Source organism: Ictalurus punctatus, chromosome 4, assembly GCF_001660625.3.
Source record: "Ictalurus punctatus breed USDA103 chromosome 4, Coco_2.0, whole genome shotgun sequence".
Taxonomy (NCBI): domain Eukaryota; kingdom Metazoa; phylum Chordata; class Actinopteri; order Siluriformes; family Ictaluridae; genus Ictalurus; species Ictalurus punctatus.
This window is the reverse complement of record NC_071284.1, coordinates 10054999-10072500: the sequence shown is the minus strand read 5'-3', so window position 1 is coordinate 10072500 and position 17502 is coordinate 10054999. Positions and strand designations below refer to the sequence as shown.

The 17502-nt window shown below is 35.6% G+C and overlaps 1 protein-coding gene across 1 annotated transcript in view; it reads right to left on the bottom strand.

Moving 5' to 3' along the window:
- The window catches only part of vps9d1 (VPS9 domain containing 1), a 22046-nt gene extending 7349 nt beyond the window's left edge, over positions 1 to 14697 (bottom strand). Inside the window, exons 1-12 of the mRNA XM_047154876.2 lie at positions 14479 to 14697; positions 14009 to 14081; positions 12279 to 12461; positions 12035 to 12197; positions 10663 to 10774; positions 5520 to 5582; positions 4081 to 4133; positions 2500 to 2587; positions 2308 to 2393; positions 1615 to 2135; positions 1373 to 1502; positions 1 to 77 (exon numbers count right to left, since the gene is read on the bottom strand). The exon at positions 1 to 77 is cut by the window's left edge and continues 129 nt beyond it. Of these exons, the coding sequence (XP_047010832.1) occupies positions 1 to 77; positions 1373 to 1502; positions 1615 to 2135; positions 2308 to 2393; positions 2500 to 2587; positions 4081 to 4133; positions 5520 to 5582; positions 10663 to 10774; positions 12035 to 12197; positions 12279 to 12461; positions 14009 to 14081; positions 14479 to 14577 (1648 nt within the window). The 5' untranslated portion in view covers positions 14578 to 14697. The remainder of the gene's footprint in view (positions 78 to 1372; positions 1503 to 1614; positions 2136 to 2307; positions 2394 to 2499; positions 2588 to 4080; positions 4134 to 5519; positions 5583 to 10662; positions 10775 to 12034; positions 12198 to 12278; positions 12462 to 14008; positions 14082 to 14478) is intronic.
- Positions 14698 to 17502: the final 2805 nt, after the last annotated feature.

Genomic DNA, 17502 nt, shown 5'->3' with positions numbered 1-17502 from the left:
CAACATCACCAGGTGAGGCATTATGGTACAGGAGAACACTGCTCTCAAAAGCCAGCTCTCGATCTCGGTGCACTTTCCTAAAGTGCACAGGTACAAACTAAATACAGTTTTGTACAAATACAATGAAACTGATGGATATAAAGGATTTTTGTTGGCCCTTAGAAAGACAACTTGAACTAGTATACAATTTTCAAAAAAAGTTTACAAGTTATTGATGGCATACCAGGATCTATGACTTGTATTCACAAATCCTAGTATATTTGATATAGAGATCTTCTTAGACCATTTTTAATAGTGTCTTTGACATTAAAAAATGTTTTCAAAATGACATTATTATTCTATAGTTTAATGGTTTGCATTACAGGCTCTCAGCCCTGGTCCTGGTGTAACCGATCCTGCAAATTGTAGTGTTTTCCGTGCCCTAATATATCCACTTCAGAAAGTCAGAAAGGGCTGTTATTTAACTGATTAGTTGAATCAGGCAGGTTAGAAACAGGAAAAACACTAAAATGTGAAGGACATGGGGGGCACTATAACTAGGGTTTGGAAACTCTGGTTTATATTATTGGTTTAAATGACATTCAGAGTGAATTCCTTTGCCTCTAGCTTAAGAGCACCATCTATTGTTTAGACTGAACAAACTCCCAGTGAAATGAACCTGAAGAGATTCTCTTTTCAGTTGAATCATCAACTTTTGCAAATTTTCAAAGGTATTTGCAAAACCAATTGAGCATTTTTAGAACCTTATCTGACAGATTTGCTTTCTTTTCCAACTACTGTATGCTCTACTGAGACTGCTGTCTTGGCACACATGGTATTTAATTCTTTCAACAGCAGACTAGTGTGTTGCTCCTTACTGTTATAAAAATGCTCATTTCAAAAGAAACATTTCAAGACCAGGCAGGTTCACTTAAAGAACCTAGATGAACCTGCCGTATTGATCTTATTCCACTAGACTCCTGGAGTGCACCCAATTCCCTGCATTTTCTCTGCTATAACTCGCATGACTCAATCACCTCATAAGAGACTTGCCAAGTTGCTTGTTTGCAAAATGCTGTCTAAACCCACACATACTTTGTGTGTTATACAAGAGCTGTTGCTGCTCTGTGTATTTATTTAAACCCTGCACACTGCTACCCAACTTCAATTATTCTGTGTTATCTATTTAGATTTAATTAGGCTGGGGGAAAAGAATCATGTTAATGGACTAAACTGCTTACCAGTGTATTTGTGCAACATTTACTAGTGATCAATATTTAGGATACAGCTGTAGTTGGCACTACAGGTAAACAGAATTTGATCCCTATAATCACACATCTAACTAATAAATATTTACTGTCTGTAATGGCATGTGTGCTACAAAATGGAATACCTAAAGAGTGCCAGTAGAGGGCCCCATATTGGGGTGAAGAAGACCTCCTCTATGCATGCTACACACTGGTCTTTGGAGCTTGCAGTGTTGAGACATTCAAAAGAAAGCAGACACAGAGACAGCAGACGATCTAAAGCAGAGAAAAACTAAGACATTAATTCAGATATTCATCAGACACAATCAGGATTTTCAAATAAAAACTTTTTCAGTGACACCTTATTTAAACATTTATGTTTGCTTACCAATGGCATTGTGGATGTCTTTGACTGTGGCTTTCAGGTGTTCTTTCAAAGCTCGTTCCTCCAGGTCCTGAACGTGGGCGTCCATGTCACTGTGGGTGTCCATGTCACTGTGGGTCAAGTCAAAGGTTAAATCAGAGACTGTGTCTTCTGCACAAGCTGAAACCCAGCCCAGCTGGGTCATGTACTGCTCCAGATCCTCAAAAGAGTTCTCCCGGTCTGGAGGGACCGGGGTCAAGAGCTCTTCTGAATCCATTTTAGATGCCGTGTTGTTAGCATTGAGGTCGGGGAGTGGCGAGAGGGAGATGGAGGCGTCTGACAGGCTGTGGCTTAGGCCAGGCTTGCGCAGACTCGGCGGACTCGGAGGGAGCAGCAGGTTCTGCGCACTGTGTGAAAGTTTTAAATGCACAGAGTGGCCAGGCGTTGGGCTTGGAGGAACAGTTTGGCTTATTATGGGGTACAGCCTGTTATACACTTGATACTGGAGCTTCTTCAATAGCTTCACAACAGGATGGTCTGGACAGCTTGGAAATAAAAATAAAAGGGTCTGATTTGTTACATGTAACATGGTAACTGCTGTCATGGCCAAGATAAATACATGACCTTCAAAATATTATATTTGTACAAGAAAAAGGAAGCAAAGCAAGCTGCATCCTTTTGCTCTAAATAAAATGAGCATATTTGAGCTTTTCATACCTAAGAAGATAGGTGACCAGACCTGAAACCAAAGTTGCATCATTTGGATTCTTCTTTAGGTTAGCTTTCCATACTTTAGGCCAATCCTAAATAATCACAACAATTTAAAATATAAACGGTCTGCATCAAAACAGTAAATTGCCCAATTTAAACATATTCAGAGAACTTGACACTTAATCACCATACACTTACATGATCTTGTTCATATTCCAATATATTTGCATACAGAATCCTCTGCTCCTGCTCCTCAGGTGTCATAATTGCAGAACAAGAAAACTTCCTGTAACGAAAATCATACAACTTAGTAGAACTTTTTCAAAATCCTGTAGAGCAGATGGAAGCCATCTTCACAATCACAGTTATTTTATTTATTTTATTTTTTTTAAATAAAAATTAAAAAAGTAAAGAAGCCCACGAAAGGTCAGCTCACATTGGATAACAACTTACTGGTAAAATATGTGACAATTTCTTGAAATGTCAAGTACCCTTAAGGTAAGGCCTGATGTTTTTAAAGTAATTCCAGAAAAACTTTTACCCTAACCTGGTGTGTTATACCCTCCATCCACATGAACTCAGTGAAAGAAATATGAAAAGAAAAGTCACATTCAGCAAAAGTTTGCGCAGAGAGTAGCACTATTGTGATGTACAAGTTAGAGGTGTACTTCAGAAAGACAAGAGGCCAGACAGATTTTAGGCTCATGCGTTAGACTGAATATAAAAGTTTGCAGGATAAACAAGAGATAATATTTGCAGTAACATTTAGTACAAATCTTTTAAAAAGTTTTTAAACTAAAGTGGATATGAAAATGCATAATGTTTGCAGATAAAGTCTATTTTACAACAAAAGTGACAAGCCTCAACTGCTCAACACATTTCATTTACCACCACACACTACCCTTGCATGAAGCATTACGTTTCATACGGTTTAGTAAAAAAAACAAAAACATAACATGCAAATACATTTATCCGTCAGTACATTTATTCATACTGTGTTCACAAGTTTGCTAATTCAATTAGATTTTCTCTCCTAAACTCAGTTAAGGGTGAATTTTAACTGACACTAGAGTGTGTGCTGCTAGAGAAAGGCTACAGGCTGAAATAAGCTCACACAGAGTTTAATATTTCTGATAATTATTTTAGAATAACATCAAAGTCAAACACAAGCACATTTCCTGCCACAGCTGACAGGCAGAAACTTTAACAATGATCCTAGAAAAAAAAGAAGACATTTCTAACACACTCTTCTAACAGTTAATGAATAGCTGTTGATTAACTTCTGGATATTCTGAGAAAAATGAATTCTGTTACAATATTCTACCTTAATTTTTTAATCACCATCACAGCAGATGTTTTACCCAATCACATGCATTTATGTAGATTATTTATCTGAAGGCAGCTCGTATGATCTGAGACTAGCTACAGGGCAAAAGAAATTAGATCAGTACAGGGAGAGTTTTAACACATGTTCACAGATTTCTCATTTCATTTACCCTCACTGGTCTAATTAGTGAACCAGTGACAAAAGTATGTTTGAATGTTTCAAGTTGAAGTCAATGCCACCAGTCAAAAGTGGTAATGTGACGAGTCACTATGAAACAACACCACTTCAAACTGTCTTATTTATAGGCAGGAACTAAGCTCTATTCAATTATTTTGTAATATTACTTCCTTATGCAGACCTTTGTAAGCAAGGAATTTTATATACCTGGACCATCACAAATTAGTAGAAGAGATCTAATATTAATCATTAGAGTCCAAGATGAGAAAGCTCACCTGTTGGCTTGCTCCTGCAGCCTGAGCCTTCTCTCTTCCATCTTCCTTTGGAGCTATAGTTATTCAGGAAATCTTCTACAGTTGTTTTGACAAATTCAGACAAAAATTCTGTATAGAGTGTTTCATAGTACACAAAGCAAGTTGCTGTTGGGTCCTCTAAAATTGTTAAATACTGTATGCGCATTTCAGGCGTTGGCTAAATTAATTTCTCCTTTAGTTTGATACATTTCCTTATAATCAGTCCATACAGGATTTTTTTTTGTGATTGTTGCAGCCAAAAACACTTGATTTTGTTGCCTTTTTTTCCTTCAAAATTTGAGATGCTATTTTCAGAGATTTTAGCGCATTTTTGCAGAAAACTACTTGAACTGACGAAATTGCATGAAACTGTTTTTCACAGTGATATCTTTGGCAAATGAGACCTTTTAGCTGTACTCATGCTCGACACACATTAATCGAAGGGGGCTTTGACTGAATATGCGTTGTGATGACATCACATGATGCGCCTTAGCCAGAATCTGTGGAAAAGCTGTAGTAATTTTGAAAAATTACAAGCTCCTGAAAATATTACAGCGTTTCCTTAATTTTGGGTTACTTTCTGTGATTGCAAAATCTTGGAGGGACTGTATAATCCCATACTTGTATTTAGCATTTTATCTGCAACAATTCAGGCAACTTAAATTTTACTTGAGAACATAACAGTGGTCTGTGTTTTTTTATGATTATGTTGATGTCCTACTTCCAGCATTTCAACATCTAATATTTTTCTTCCAGCCAAGTCAACAGGTTTGACTTCAAATGCCAAACATAGGACATTATTCTTTTGGAGGTGCTGTAAATAGTCATAGCACTGATGAATCACATGTGTTCCTGACAAAATATGTAGAGACAAATGTACATTCCAACAAGGGTAATTAATAAGTTATCAAATATTTTCATATAGTCGTGATGAACTGGTACACACAGTCACTAGACAAATGATTAAATACAACTACATTGAAGAGACAATATCATTCAAATATAAATTTCTATGTAAACATTGTATATGTAAATTTCTATGTAAACATATACATATACACACACACACACACATACACACACACACACACATATACATATATACACACACACATATACACACACATATATACACACACACACATACATATATATTATATATATATATATATACACACATATATATACATATATACACACACACACACATATATACATATATACACACACACATATACACATATACATATATATATATATATATATACATATACATATATATATAATATATATATATATATATATATATATATATATATATATATATATATATATATATATATATATATATATATAAATAAAGATTATACATTTGGATTTTTGGGTGTGTCTGCAGTCTGACACACACAAATAAAGGATACAGCATCTTGTCTGGCTCTGGCTATAATCAGGTTCTCCATCATTTGTCTCTGAAGAGAGAGAGTCTGATTTGGGAGAGAGGGAAAAAAAACAGACATTAGAAACAGACCATTTAGGCAGTCCACTAATATCAGATAATAAAAGAAGTCTAAAAGTAAAAAAGGCTACACAGGTTCAGCAAAACAATGATGGTGTAAAAATACTAGACTGTCAACTTGAGTACGTCAGCATCAATCAAACCAATCAATCACAATCAAATCAAACCAAACCAATCAAGGTAAGGGGTTTTGTAAACATGAACCATTGCAGTTAGCAGATTCTATGTTGATGCTTCATGCTATTTACATGAAAAAAAAATATATAAATTTTTTTTTTTATTCCCTTTTCCCACTCTGGTCTCAGTAGTGAAGTATTGACATGGCATGTTTAGAAAGTGTACTGGACAGAGAAGTATGCATTTATTCTCTGCTTCAAGTTCACATCAGAGGTCTCATCTGTTCAGAGTCACATGAAGCGCTGCTACAAAAAAAAAAACCCCAACATTGACACTTTATAAAATATAATATTTTATTTATAGACATGAATGAATCAGTAATGACTAAGCATTAAAAGTTAACTGTTGCCATTCAGTCATGTTTATTGCTTATGCAGACTTTTTTAAGCAATTTAATTTTTAATTTTTAACCCATAAATTAATACAGCAAAAAAAAAAAAAATAAATAAAAAAAATAATTAAATCATATTTATTGAAATCCGTACTGACTCAGTCATGTCTGGACTAAGAACAGAAGGCAGCTTCAGCCTTGTGCTGCTTATGTGGACTTAGCTCTATAACCATTTCTAAAACTGTAAGCATTCAGAATTTTGACATTTACATTTATTCATTTAGCAGACACTTTTATCCAAAGCGACTTACAAATGAGGAAATAAAAGCAAAGCGATATATCAAGCGGAGAACAATAAAAGTAGTGCTACCATACAAGATTTATAATTGAGTTCTAGAGAAGCAAAAGTATGCAGAGTAGAGGTGTAAGAGCCAGAGTAGGTTTTTTTTTTATTTTTTATAAATAATGTGGGGTTGGCATTTTAGATGAAAATCTAAAGCATATATAATCCTAGACAACTAAAATTCTATTTCAAATTCAATTCACTTCAAACACTAGACGCTGCAATGCATCCAGTTAAGTATTTTGCTGAGTGGTGATTTAAAAAGCAGGGCCCATGTGTACAACAGGTAAGCTATACACAAATGAAAAGAGTGATCAGAAATGCCTTTATATTTACACAATTTAATTTTGCCAAGTTACTTGTTTGCAAAATGCTGTCGAAACCCACGTAATTACCTTTTAGAGGCTTAAATTACCTTTTAGAGGCTCTCCAATGTCTAACCTGGAAAAATAAAGTGACCTACCATACTCTTAACCTGAACCACGCTGATGAGAAGCGGTCAAATGGTTACAAACTAGCCTGGCTAAAACATACCTCTTACACCATTTAACACAAACAGGTCGAAGATTGAATTTAAACTAATTAAAACCTGAGAAAATGACTCAAAAATATAATAATACCTTCAGAAACCCTTTGAATTTTGTCCAGTACGTAGGAACACCTAGTGCAGTTTGGCCGCGTCTTCGAAACATTTTCAGATGCGTTGTGAAGTAAAACGTCGGTTTTAAACTTAATTCCCTCCAGATAAAGCTAAACTATATTAGTAGCACTTCATTAAAACTACAGCGGTGCAAATAAAACTCAGACTAGCTGGACACCCGCCTGCGTGATATGACACACTTCCCCCAACACACACACGGACAGAGTATTTATTGATCTGTCCACTGAGTGGATCAACGGCTGAATCGATACTAAAAACAAAGGCGTCACCTGAGACAAGACCCGCGCGCTCATTAGCATACAGAAACAGTCAAGCCTGTGACCCTGCCTTAGGGACCGTCTCTAAAGTTACATACGACATTGGTATACACGTTTCTAACTTCAATAGCATTGGAAGAGAATGACTTACAGTCATAAAACCAACTGTAAAGTGTTCATGTAGGTGTCAGCTATGAAGCACACCTTTTAGACTTTTGATATTTAATTAAAAAACAAACAAACTATCAAATCACACGTAAAAATTGTGATGTTTTTATACCATCTGGACTCTTACACAAAACATACTATGATTTAAAGCTCAATAGAATGTGAAAAGAATGACTTACAGTCACAAAACAAACTATAAAGTGTTCATGTTGGGGTCAGCTATAATGACCACCTTTTAGTTTATATATATATATATATATATATATATATATATATATATATATATATATATATATATATATATATATATATATATATAAACTAAACTAGCAAATCATAAGTAAACAGTGCCATGTATTTCACTACCAAATGGGCTCATACACAAAATATACCATAATTTAAAGCTCAATAGCATTTCAAGGGAATGACTTACAGTCACAAAACCAACTGTAAAGTGTTCATGTTGGTGTCGGGTATGATACACACCTTTTAGATTTTTAACCCTACAATGCATGAACCAAAAAAACCTACACGAACCAACATTTTTGGTAATTGAGCTGATATTTTTGTAAGCTGTATAGGGAACTGTGTAGTTTAATTTGTTTATGTACATTTTTAGACAGATTGTGCATGAGAGCCAAAGGAATTCAAAATTATTTACATAGGCAGCACTTCTAGTCAACCTTTTGACCCCTTTTGAACTGCTTGTCTGACATAGAAAGGCATGCCACATGGAACCACCTCTTGCAGCGGTGACATTCAATCTGAAAAAAGATAACAATAATCTTATCAAATTGCTCAGTAACCAATTAGTTTCTCACCCACTCACTCACTCGCTTGCTCTCTCGCTCTCCACACACAGTTCCCTATACAGTTTATTTATTTATTTTTTAAAACACTCATTTACCAAAAATGTCAGTTGAGTCAACAAGGCAATTATGTAGTGGCCAGCTGACAGACATAAAATACAGAAAACAAATAAACATGTATGAAATATTAAAATATTTGGGTATCATCAGTTATTTTAATTATTTCATTAATAGGACTTTTTTTTGAAGAAAAAGAAAACCATTAATTCCAAAAAGGGTCATTTTGACCCCCCTTTATGCATTCGTGTTGGTCTTTTGGTTCATGCATTGTAAGGTTAAATATCAAAAATCTAAAAGTTGTGCATCATACCTGACACCTACATGAACATTTTAAAGTTGGTTTTGTGATTCCAAGTCATTCTCTTCAAATGCTATTGAAGTTAGAAACATGTATACCAATGTCATATGTAACTTTAGAGAAAAGTCCAATGTCAAGCCAACTTTATACCAATCCCTGTACTAACATGGCTACAAAAACACAAAGCTAGCACACTGCAGTTCAATATGCTATACAGGATCCTGTTTTTCTTTATTTGTTTTGTCTTTATTTGTATTTATTACTGTTTGTTGACATCAAAAACAGATTTAGCATCTCCTTCCCTCCGACAAGAGTGTGAATTATGGCAGGTTTGGTCATCTCACCCTTCTAAATAATTAACTCCCAAAGAAAGTAAAGATGAAGGGTTGGGGCATCGTGTATGTATGTTACACTTGACTAGAGTAGACAACATAATTTTATTATTAAAAACTTAAATATTTTTCTCAGACGTGTCAGAAAGACACGCTTGACATCTACACCTCACCAAGCGAATTAAACTACCCCAAGCGTTCCGTTTTCTAAAATAATATAAATGAAATACAACTTAGCCAATCAGAAAAAAAGAACACAACTCCATGAGCCAATCACAACACAGCGCCAAGAGCCAATCACAAAAAAGAACACAATTCCTTGAGCCAATCAGAACACAGCGTGCAATTTCCCTGAGGCTCTTCTGAGTGAAATGGAGAGTCTTTGTTAACTTTAGGGTTTGTAGAAACATATTTATTACAAATCAGATGTTTACTTTCTATTTTGTGGCTATTGACAGGTCATCAGTACTGATGCTGAACGTGGTTGAAGGTGATACTCGAAGCTAAATATTTTTTCCTGTAATGGGCTGTATGACTGAGGGGAGAGTGAGTGTGTATCCATCACTAAGTTTACACTTTTGGGTTCTGAGTAGTTTTGAGATAAAGAGCCAGGAATTGCAGAGAGGTGAACTGACAAACTGACAACACACAGCAAACACTGTCAGGTGATTTGGAGGTAATTATTGGGGGGAAAAACAGCACTCAAATCACAGTTTCTTATTTATTTTAAAAGTATGCACATTTTTTTATGTAATTGATGTGGGATTATTATCTTTACAGTAGGCTTTTATGGTGTGAACCACTTAATACCAATTTTGCAAAAAACAAAAAAAAACAACACTTTTTTTTGGTAATAGTTCCTCCTGACTATAATATGTGCTTTGTAATGTGTGTATCTGGGCTAACAGACATAACATTTAAATAATGGAGAAAATATAATCTGTATTGGACTTCAGTTCATGGACCTACACAGCACAGACTTATTAACATAATCAAACTATTCAAATATTAGGCTCATTATTCAAATGTGTACAATGATATTATAGCTGTTTATTCCTGAACTTTGCAACAACAGAACACATTAGGCCCAAATTAACTTTTAAAGTTGACAATATTTCTATTATTTAGGACACCTTATTTCTGAGTTGGATTTTGAAATGGACACATACTTTTGGCCATATTCTGTATATGAGCTCAATAATAAATATAACAACTTTCTAAGAGCTTGTTCAAAGCAAGGAGGTGGTGACATATTGAAAATGTCCGCTGTTTGTGTGGCACATTGCGATAAACAACAAGCATCAATTCTAAAGGTCATGTAATATTTCGTCATTTAGGTGTGTAACGTTGTATATTCGGTTCCTTTCTTTTTTTCCCTCATTTGTAAGTCACTTTGGATAAAAGAGTCTGCTAAATGAATAACTGTAAATGTATTAAAGACTTGTGGAATAAGTCAGTTAGACAGGCAGCTAAGCATACTCCACTGGTGGCTATGAAATTGAGGGTGGGGACATGTGAATGTATGTGAATGGAAGTGTTTGATTAATCAGACACCTCCAACTGAGATAAAAATGGAGTGTGGAAGGAGAACTGCTTGAGAAGATGTATTTACCAGTGATGTTTTCTGTGTGGCCTGACCGGGGGCAAGTCGCGCCAGACGTGCCTCATAATTAGCTTTTAGTTTCTGGTTCAGACATGACGCCTCCTCAATAGGTGTTAATTCTCTGTAACACAAAATTGGGGTGTGAGATAAAAATTAGGTTGTGAATAAGGCGTAATGAATATAAATGAGTATGTACCACAGCAGAATCAGCAGATTGTTGTTTCTGATTTGTTCTTCCACTAATGTGTGAGAGAACGTGTCTTCACTCGTGCACATACATTGTTGCCTCGATTTTATAATAACATAAGCACTTCTTATTCATTCTTTCAAGCTCCAGCAACTACTTTATCCTGGTCAGAGTCGCAGTGGATCCAGTGCCTATCCCAGGAACACCCGGTATGAGGCGGGACACAGACTGAACGGGAAGCCAGCCTATCACAGGGCACCATGCGCAATCATTCACACATAGGGACATGTTTTTGGGAAGTGGCAGGGAACCAAAAAACCCAGAGGAAACCCAGACACAGGGAGAACATATGAAACAGCACACAGACAGAAATTAGAACTCTATACTTCATGTTTTCATATTTAATACAGAAAACTAAGTTCCCTATTACACTATTTCACAATTTCTCCATTTTGGGAATTGCTGATGGCATGTGGAAAATGTAGGGGCTGATCTTGATGACATTTGGAAATCTATGAAGCCATACTTCATCACATGCATGCTGCATGGATCTATCTTCTATCACAAACCTGATAGCCATGACAAATCAATTTCTCAGGTCAATAGCCAGAGTAAATATCCCCAGGACAAATCTGTGTAGTGTTACAGACCATAAAATAAAAATAGCTAAACAAAGACTAAAAGAGCTCATGCTGATAGTGGAACATGTCCATATCATATCTCTTGGAGATATGAATTTTTACTTTCTTCATTCAAGGTCCATGGACCTCAAATAGAAAAATGTAGAAAAATTACAAAGGGATCAAAGAAAAAGAACTAAAAAAAATAGGCATTCTTTCTTAATATTTTATACACAGAGTCAAGTCTTTGATGTTATTACATCAATGTGCCAAAAGTTAGTTCTATATGAAATTAGAAAGTTACAAATAAGCCTGTTCAATGAATTACAATGATTTTAATGCCTATAAAAATAAATATTTTAAAAATATAAATTTATTTATAAACACTGAAAAGGAGGGGATGAAGACATTTTAGAATTGTTAAGATTAATTACAAACATTTAACCTCAAATTGGCTGCTGTTAAAGTTGGTAATTAAATGTAAACACAAGGTAGGTGATCAGCAGTCCAATAAAGGTACTCTGCACCACAACGCTTGTTTAGTGGAATGGTTATGGAGCAATGAGTTACTCACTTTTTGTTGTCTTGTGACTCCACAACTTGGAGCTTCTGGAATAGTTCAGGTGGCAGGAAAGGACAGTCTTCCCCCTTACCTTCTGAGAACACTCTGCGATGCTGAGAGTTCTGCTCGATCAGGCATAATTTACTCGAGTCCATCAGTGTTCTATTGAAAGTCCCTAAAAAAGGTACAAGAAATACACATGAATTTCTGTTTTGTAGCATTCAGAAGTATCAGGAGAGCAAAAAATAATGTTCACCTAATGTTTTTGTACTGGTTTGAGGGGTTATCTGTGCAAGTGATGATGCCTGGACTGGGGTTGGAGAAGAATTAGAAACAGAGGTTTCATTTCTCTTTCCTATAAAGGATTTTATTCTCTCTAAGCACTGCTCAGCCAACTTTACCATCTTCCCCACTTCCACTTCCTCCATCTCTCCCACAGCTGTCAAAGAAAGAATTCAAAGAAAGATTTTTTTCCCAATTTTTTCAGAGAAAAAATTACGTAAAGATATCATTAAAAACACTGCAAACAGACATAATCTGACCAAAATATGCACATCAAATACTTCAAAGACAAATGAACGAAACGTCTGAAACAGTATTAATGGATCACAGTCAGTGGTGACATAATTGAATTAATAGTGTTTCCACTTGAGATTCCTTCCAAACCCACATTAAGTGGTTCAAATGTAAGCCCTGTCCCTTCCTGTGTGTGAAATTTGTAATGACTGCTTGTCTGTTTGGTTGATAAACAATTACACTGCCAGTGTCCAAAAGCTGCTGGAGTATGAGAGGATATGAGAAGAAAAAACAAGACGACCCCTTCTTCAATAGTGGCTGAAGCTGAAAGCGCAGTTTCATTTATTTTTCTTTAGTAAACTAAAAAATGAACCCACTCAAGTTCCTTTCTGAAAAATCCCCATTTCACCATGATAACCAACACTGAACCATTTCTTTGATATCTACCTAACTGTATGAATCATATACATGACTACATATGCTCATGATTCATACAGTACGATTTAAAGGTATAATCAGCAATCTAATTTCTTTCTTTTTTCATTCATTCATTCATTCATAGTAACTGCTTTATGTGATGAACTGGTGTCCCATCAGGGTATATTTCTGTTTTGTGGAGTGTTCCCAAGATAGACTGCAGTAGAATTTAGCTAACTTTAACATGATTGACAGGCAAGTAGAGAAGCCTCCTTGTCCTCCTTGACTGGTTGGATGTTGGTAGTCCATAATAATTTTATCTTGTATAATTTTTTTTTCTCTCGTTTGGGGGGCATGAGGTGTCTGGGGGACACAGAGACCGTAGCTTCTTCTCTGGGCAGATATTCAACTGATTGCCAATGTGTGGAGCTAAATATTAGAAAATGTGTTCTGTCTTAAACATCACCAGCTCAGCCTCACTCACTGCTTTTGGTATTGCAGGAAAATTCTCACAGGCTGTAGGACAAGAAATTAATAGTATTTTTTTTTTTTAAAACCATCACTGTAGAATGTGATCCATTACACATGTTACTTGGGATACAGGGTGGCTTTATTACAGATAAATATAAAGGGAAGCTTTACAAAATGCTAACATTCTGTGCAAGTAAAGGTATTCTTTTAAACTGGATAACAGTTAAAGCCTTTTCGATAACACTTCAGCACAAGGTCTTACTTGAGTATGTATCACTGGATGATTTAAGCTGTATTTTAGATAGTAAAGACAATGTATTTCATAGAACATGGGAGCCTTTCTTGCCATATATTGGATTAAGTACATCTACTCTTCTACAGACCTGTGCTATGCTATTATATATGTATGTATGTATTTAAATCTTTAAGTTATTTATTCTTTTCTTTCTTTACAGCTGTAGTTCTTAAGTAACTGTCTGCACACAACTGTTGTTGGGTTTGTTATCCAGGTTGTTCTGTTTGTCTTGTTTATAAAGATTGAAAATGAATAAATGCAATGAGGGGCAAAATCACTAACTCCACCTTTAAATGCTGCATCCTGAAGTAGTGCATGAGAGATGTAGTTGACACTTCTCAAGTATTCACAGTAAGCTTCCTAAAAGAAGAGGAAGAAGACTAAATAAACAATTTGTTTCCTCGAACACATGATTATGACAGTGTAAGGGTGACAATGACTAATTTAGAAACAACAATGGGGGAAAATGTGGCTGGTTTAACTTCATGTATTCAAATGACAATAATTCCCACTAATAACACCATCCACATCCCCACAAACTGCTTTGCCAAACACACACTACATTATAACAAAATGCAGTGTCACTGCAGATAAAGAACAGTCAGACTTGGATACTGTTTAGCATGGAGGCATACTGACAGTATGTTATTTTGATGTAACGTTACTATCTAGTAGTATTTAATACATGGAAGCAGTTTTTGGACGCAGCCCGTATTTCTTAGGAGAGCTGTAATCTGTTACGAGCATTCATAATTACCTTATGTCTGTTACCCGAATCCAACTGAATCGCCACTTTTACGAGTCGCATGGCATTTTGAAGAGGTCTCTGGATAATGTCATTGGCAGGACAGGCCATTGTACATAATTATATTAATTTTAAAACAATGACCTGCGAGCAAAAGCGCAATTTCCCATAATGATACGACCAATGGACCAGTAAACAAACATTGAAGTGGAGCGACTATAATCAACAAACCCGGAAGTATTCTTTTCAAAATAAAGGTCATCTTTGCCTTACGGATGAACATGAAAGATACTAGATAAATAACTGTTAAATGGTTATTTTATAGTCTTACTTTCCTTTATTTATGGTTTCACGCGACGTTTTATTCTTCTTCTTAAAATGTCGCTACTTTTGTCTACTCTAACTGCAATGCATTGTACCAAGCCAGACTATTTATGAGCTGTGCAGTCAAGTACATCTACATTATTAGAACATTTAGAACCCTTGAGGATTTATCTCTGGGGATGCATTAAATGAAGACATGTTTTGTAAGGATCTACATAGAACCTTTAAGATTTCCCACAGATGGACAACCAGAAAGTAGAGGCTACATTTCTGTACTCTTTTTTTTAATTATTTATAATTTTTCATTTTATGAACATGTCCTAGTTGATTTGCTCTCACCATTTCCCCTTGTCAGAATCCCCAGTATGGGGTCTTAAGGGCCTCCATTACTCTTTTAACTCAGGTGAAATTTGCTGGGTGACCCCTTGGAGGGTCGGGGTAATGAGTGCACATACTACATACAGACTTCAGAAGCAGAACTTTTCAATAAATTGTTGTGATTAGATGCATTTTCAAAAGCTGTTTATAAGCTGTAAGTGTAAGCTTAACCATTATAAAACCCCAACATAAAATACTGTGAATAATATTGCGCTCCATGTAGCAAACTATGATGATGTAATTTAATTTGCGTATAATATTGTGTACAATTTTCTGGCTTCAACCTTTTGGATCTTGAAATTTGTAGTCTGATTGGCTCCCTGGAACTTTCATGTGATGGTTTACAGCAGAAAAACAAGTTTTTGAATACCACAAAACAATGAAATGTTTGGAGCAACATTTAGTCACTAGAGTGCATATGAGTAAAGAATTTGCATGTAGCACTTAGTGGTTAGAAAATGGAATAATCAGAAATGTAAAAAGCTCTAAAATGCTGGCTCCAATAATCGGCCAAAAAATGATTATACACATTTAAATAATGTGCCTAATATATTGAACAGTTGGGTTATGGTCGTAAAACGACTCTGTATTGATGGGGTCTGCAAACTTTTCGGTTAAAGTGCTCCCGATCTGAAAAAACAAACATTTGAGAACACTATAGCAAGTCTAGAAGCATGGCTTATGAGACTACCTCTATAACAAGAAGATGTTTAGAGGGGATGCATACAATTGTTGTTTTTTTAAACATCCTGAGTGTGGCATTCCTGAAAGTAACCCACAAAATGCAGCACTTGAACTTCATCAAGCTTCATTGAAACTACAACTGGAATAGCATGCTGTGGTCATGTGAGATCTACATTGTCATCTTGGCAATGGACACCTTGGCATAACTACATCCTACAAGGAAAAGCACCTGTGTAGAAGCTGGAGTATGGTTTAGTGCGGGTCTCTTTCTGGCTCTTTCTCTCTCTTGCTCTCTCTCTGGTTCTCTCTCTCGCTCTTTCTGGCTCTCGTTTTCCAGTGACCAGTGCTTTGGCAAGTCAGGTATGTGCAGGTGGCGAAACACCAGATATACAGCATGAACCGTAGTTTTCAATTTTGAGTTTACTGACAGTTTAAAGTCTGCAAAACAAGCTAAGGGCACAGGCCACTAAAATTACAAAGAATAAATTGCAACTTACCTGACACCACCCCCCCCCAAATTTAATTGGCAGTAGTGGATAAACTGTAATAAAAAATAAAATCTGCATTTTCCAAAAAAATTTGACTGAATGGAAAATTTGAATGATTGTGTGTAATGTTTATTTTATACAATCCATTGTGCTTGTTTTATGACAAGCAAAGGATGCAGATGATTTTGGAAGGCACTGTATATACACATATGCCAGAACAGTTTAATGTATCTTGGCATAGATTCTGGAACTGTATAAAAGGGATGAACGACATTCTTCTGAAAGAAATTCTGAAGAACTTTGTATTGATTTGCAGTGCCTGTTTCTTCTAAGAGGATAAGTAACGCAGGATAAGAGAGCCTCCGGTTTTTGCCTTTAATTATATACCCATCTGTATATAATCTAATATACTGTACAAAGGCATACATAGGAGATCTGGCATTTCAAAAGACATGCCAACTGCCACTATAATAAAATAAGTCAGGTCTTACAAGTGAAAAGCTTTCATGCATATGAAAATCAATCCCTTGTCCATGTAGGCAGCTCTGAACTTCAGTCCTGATTATAAATGTTCTGTCACTGTTTATAAACTATTTTCCACAAAAAATGTATGTAGCTTTTGTTGGAAAACTTAAATCATTGCAGTTCATATGGCAGTGCATGCTGCAGAATTGGGCTACAAAAAAGGATTTTATAGAGCTCCCAATCCCAGCCTATTGCTACTCATAAGACCTGTCTTTATTATCAAGTCTGGTCAGGCCTGATTAAGTTTATGTGTTGGAAAGAAAAGGGGAATAAAATGGACAAACCAATCTGCTAATAATAATAATAAAAAAGAACTGTTAAAAATAGATCTGACATGCTGACAGAACAAAAAGAGACTGAGGACAGGTTTTAATATATATTGTTTCAGAAATATGAGAGAGTTTTATGCCAGGGACAGGGGTGAGATGAGAAATTTTGGGTTTGTGAGACAGTACTAAGTGTGAGCATATTATGAATGAGTCCTGCGACAAGTATGTGACAATCTTTATGATTACAGCAGCAGTTCAACAAACTTTATTTGGAGTCTGTTGGATATACAGTATCCTTCAAAAATATATAACCTTTTGTGTTCTTTATAGCCACAGAACCTGTGTGTTGTTAATATCACAATCCCACC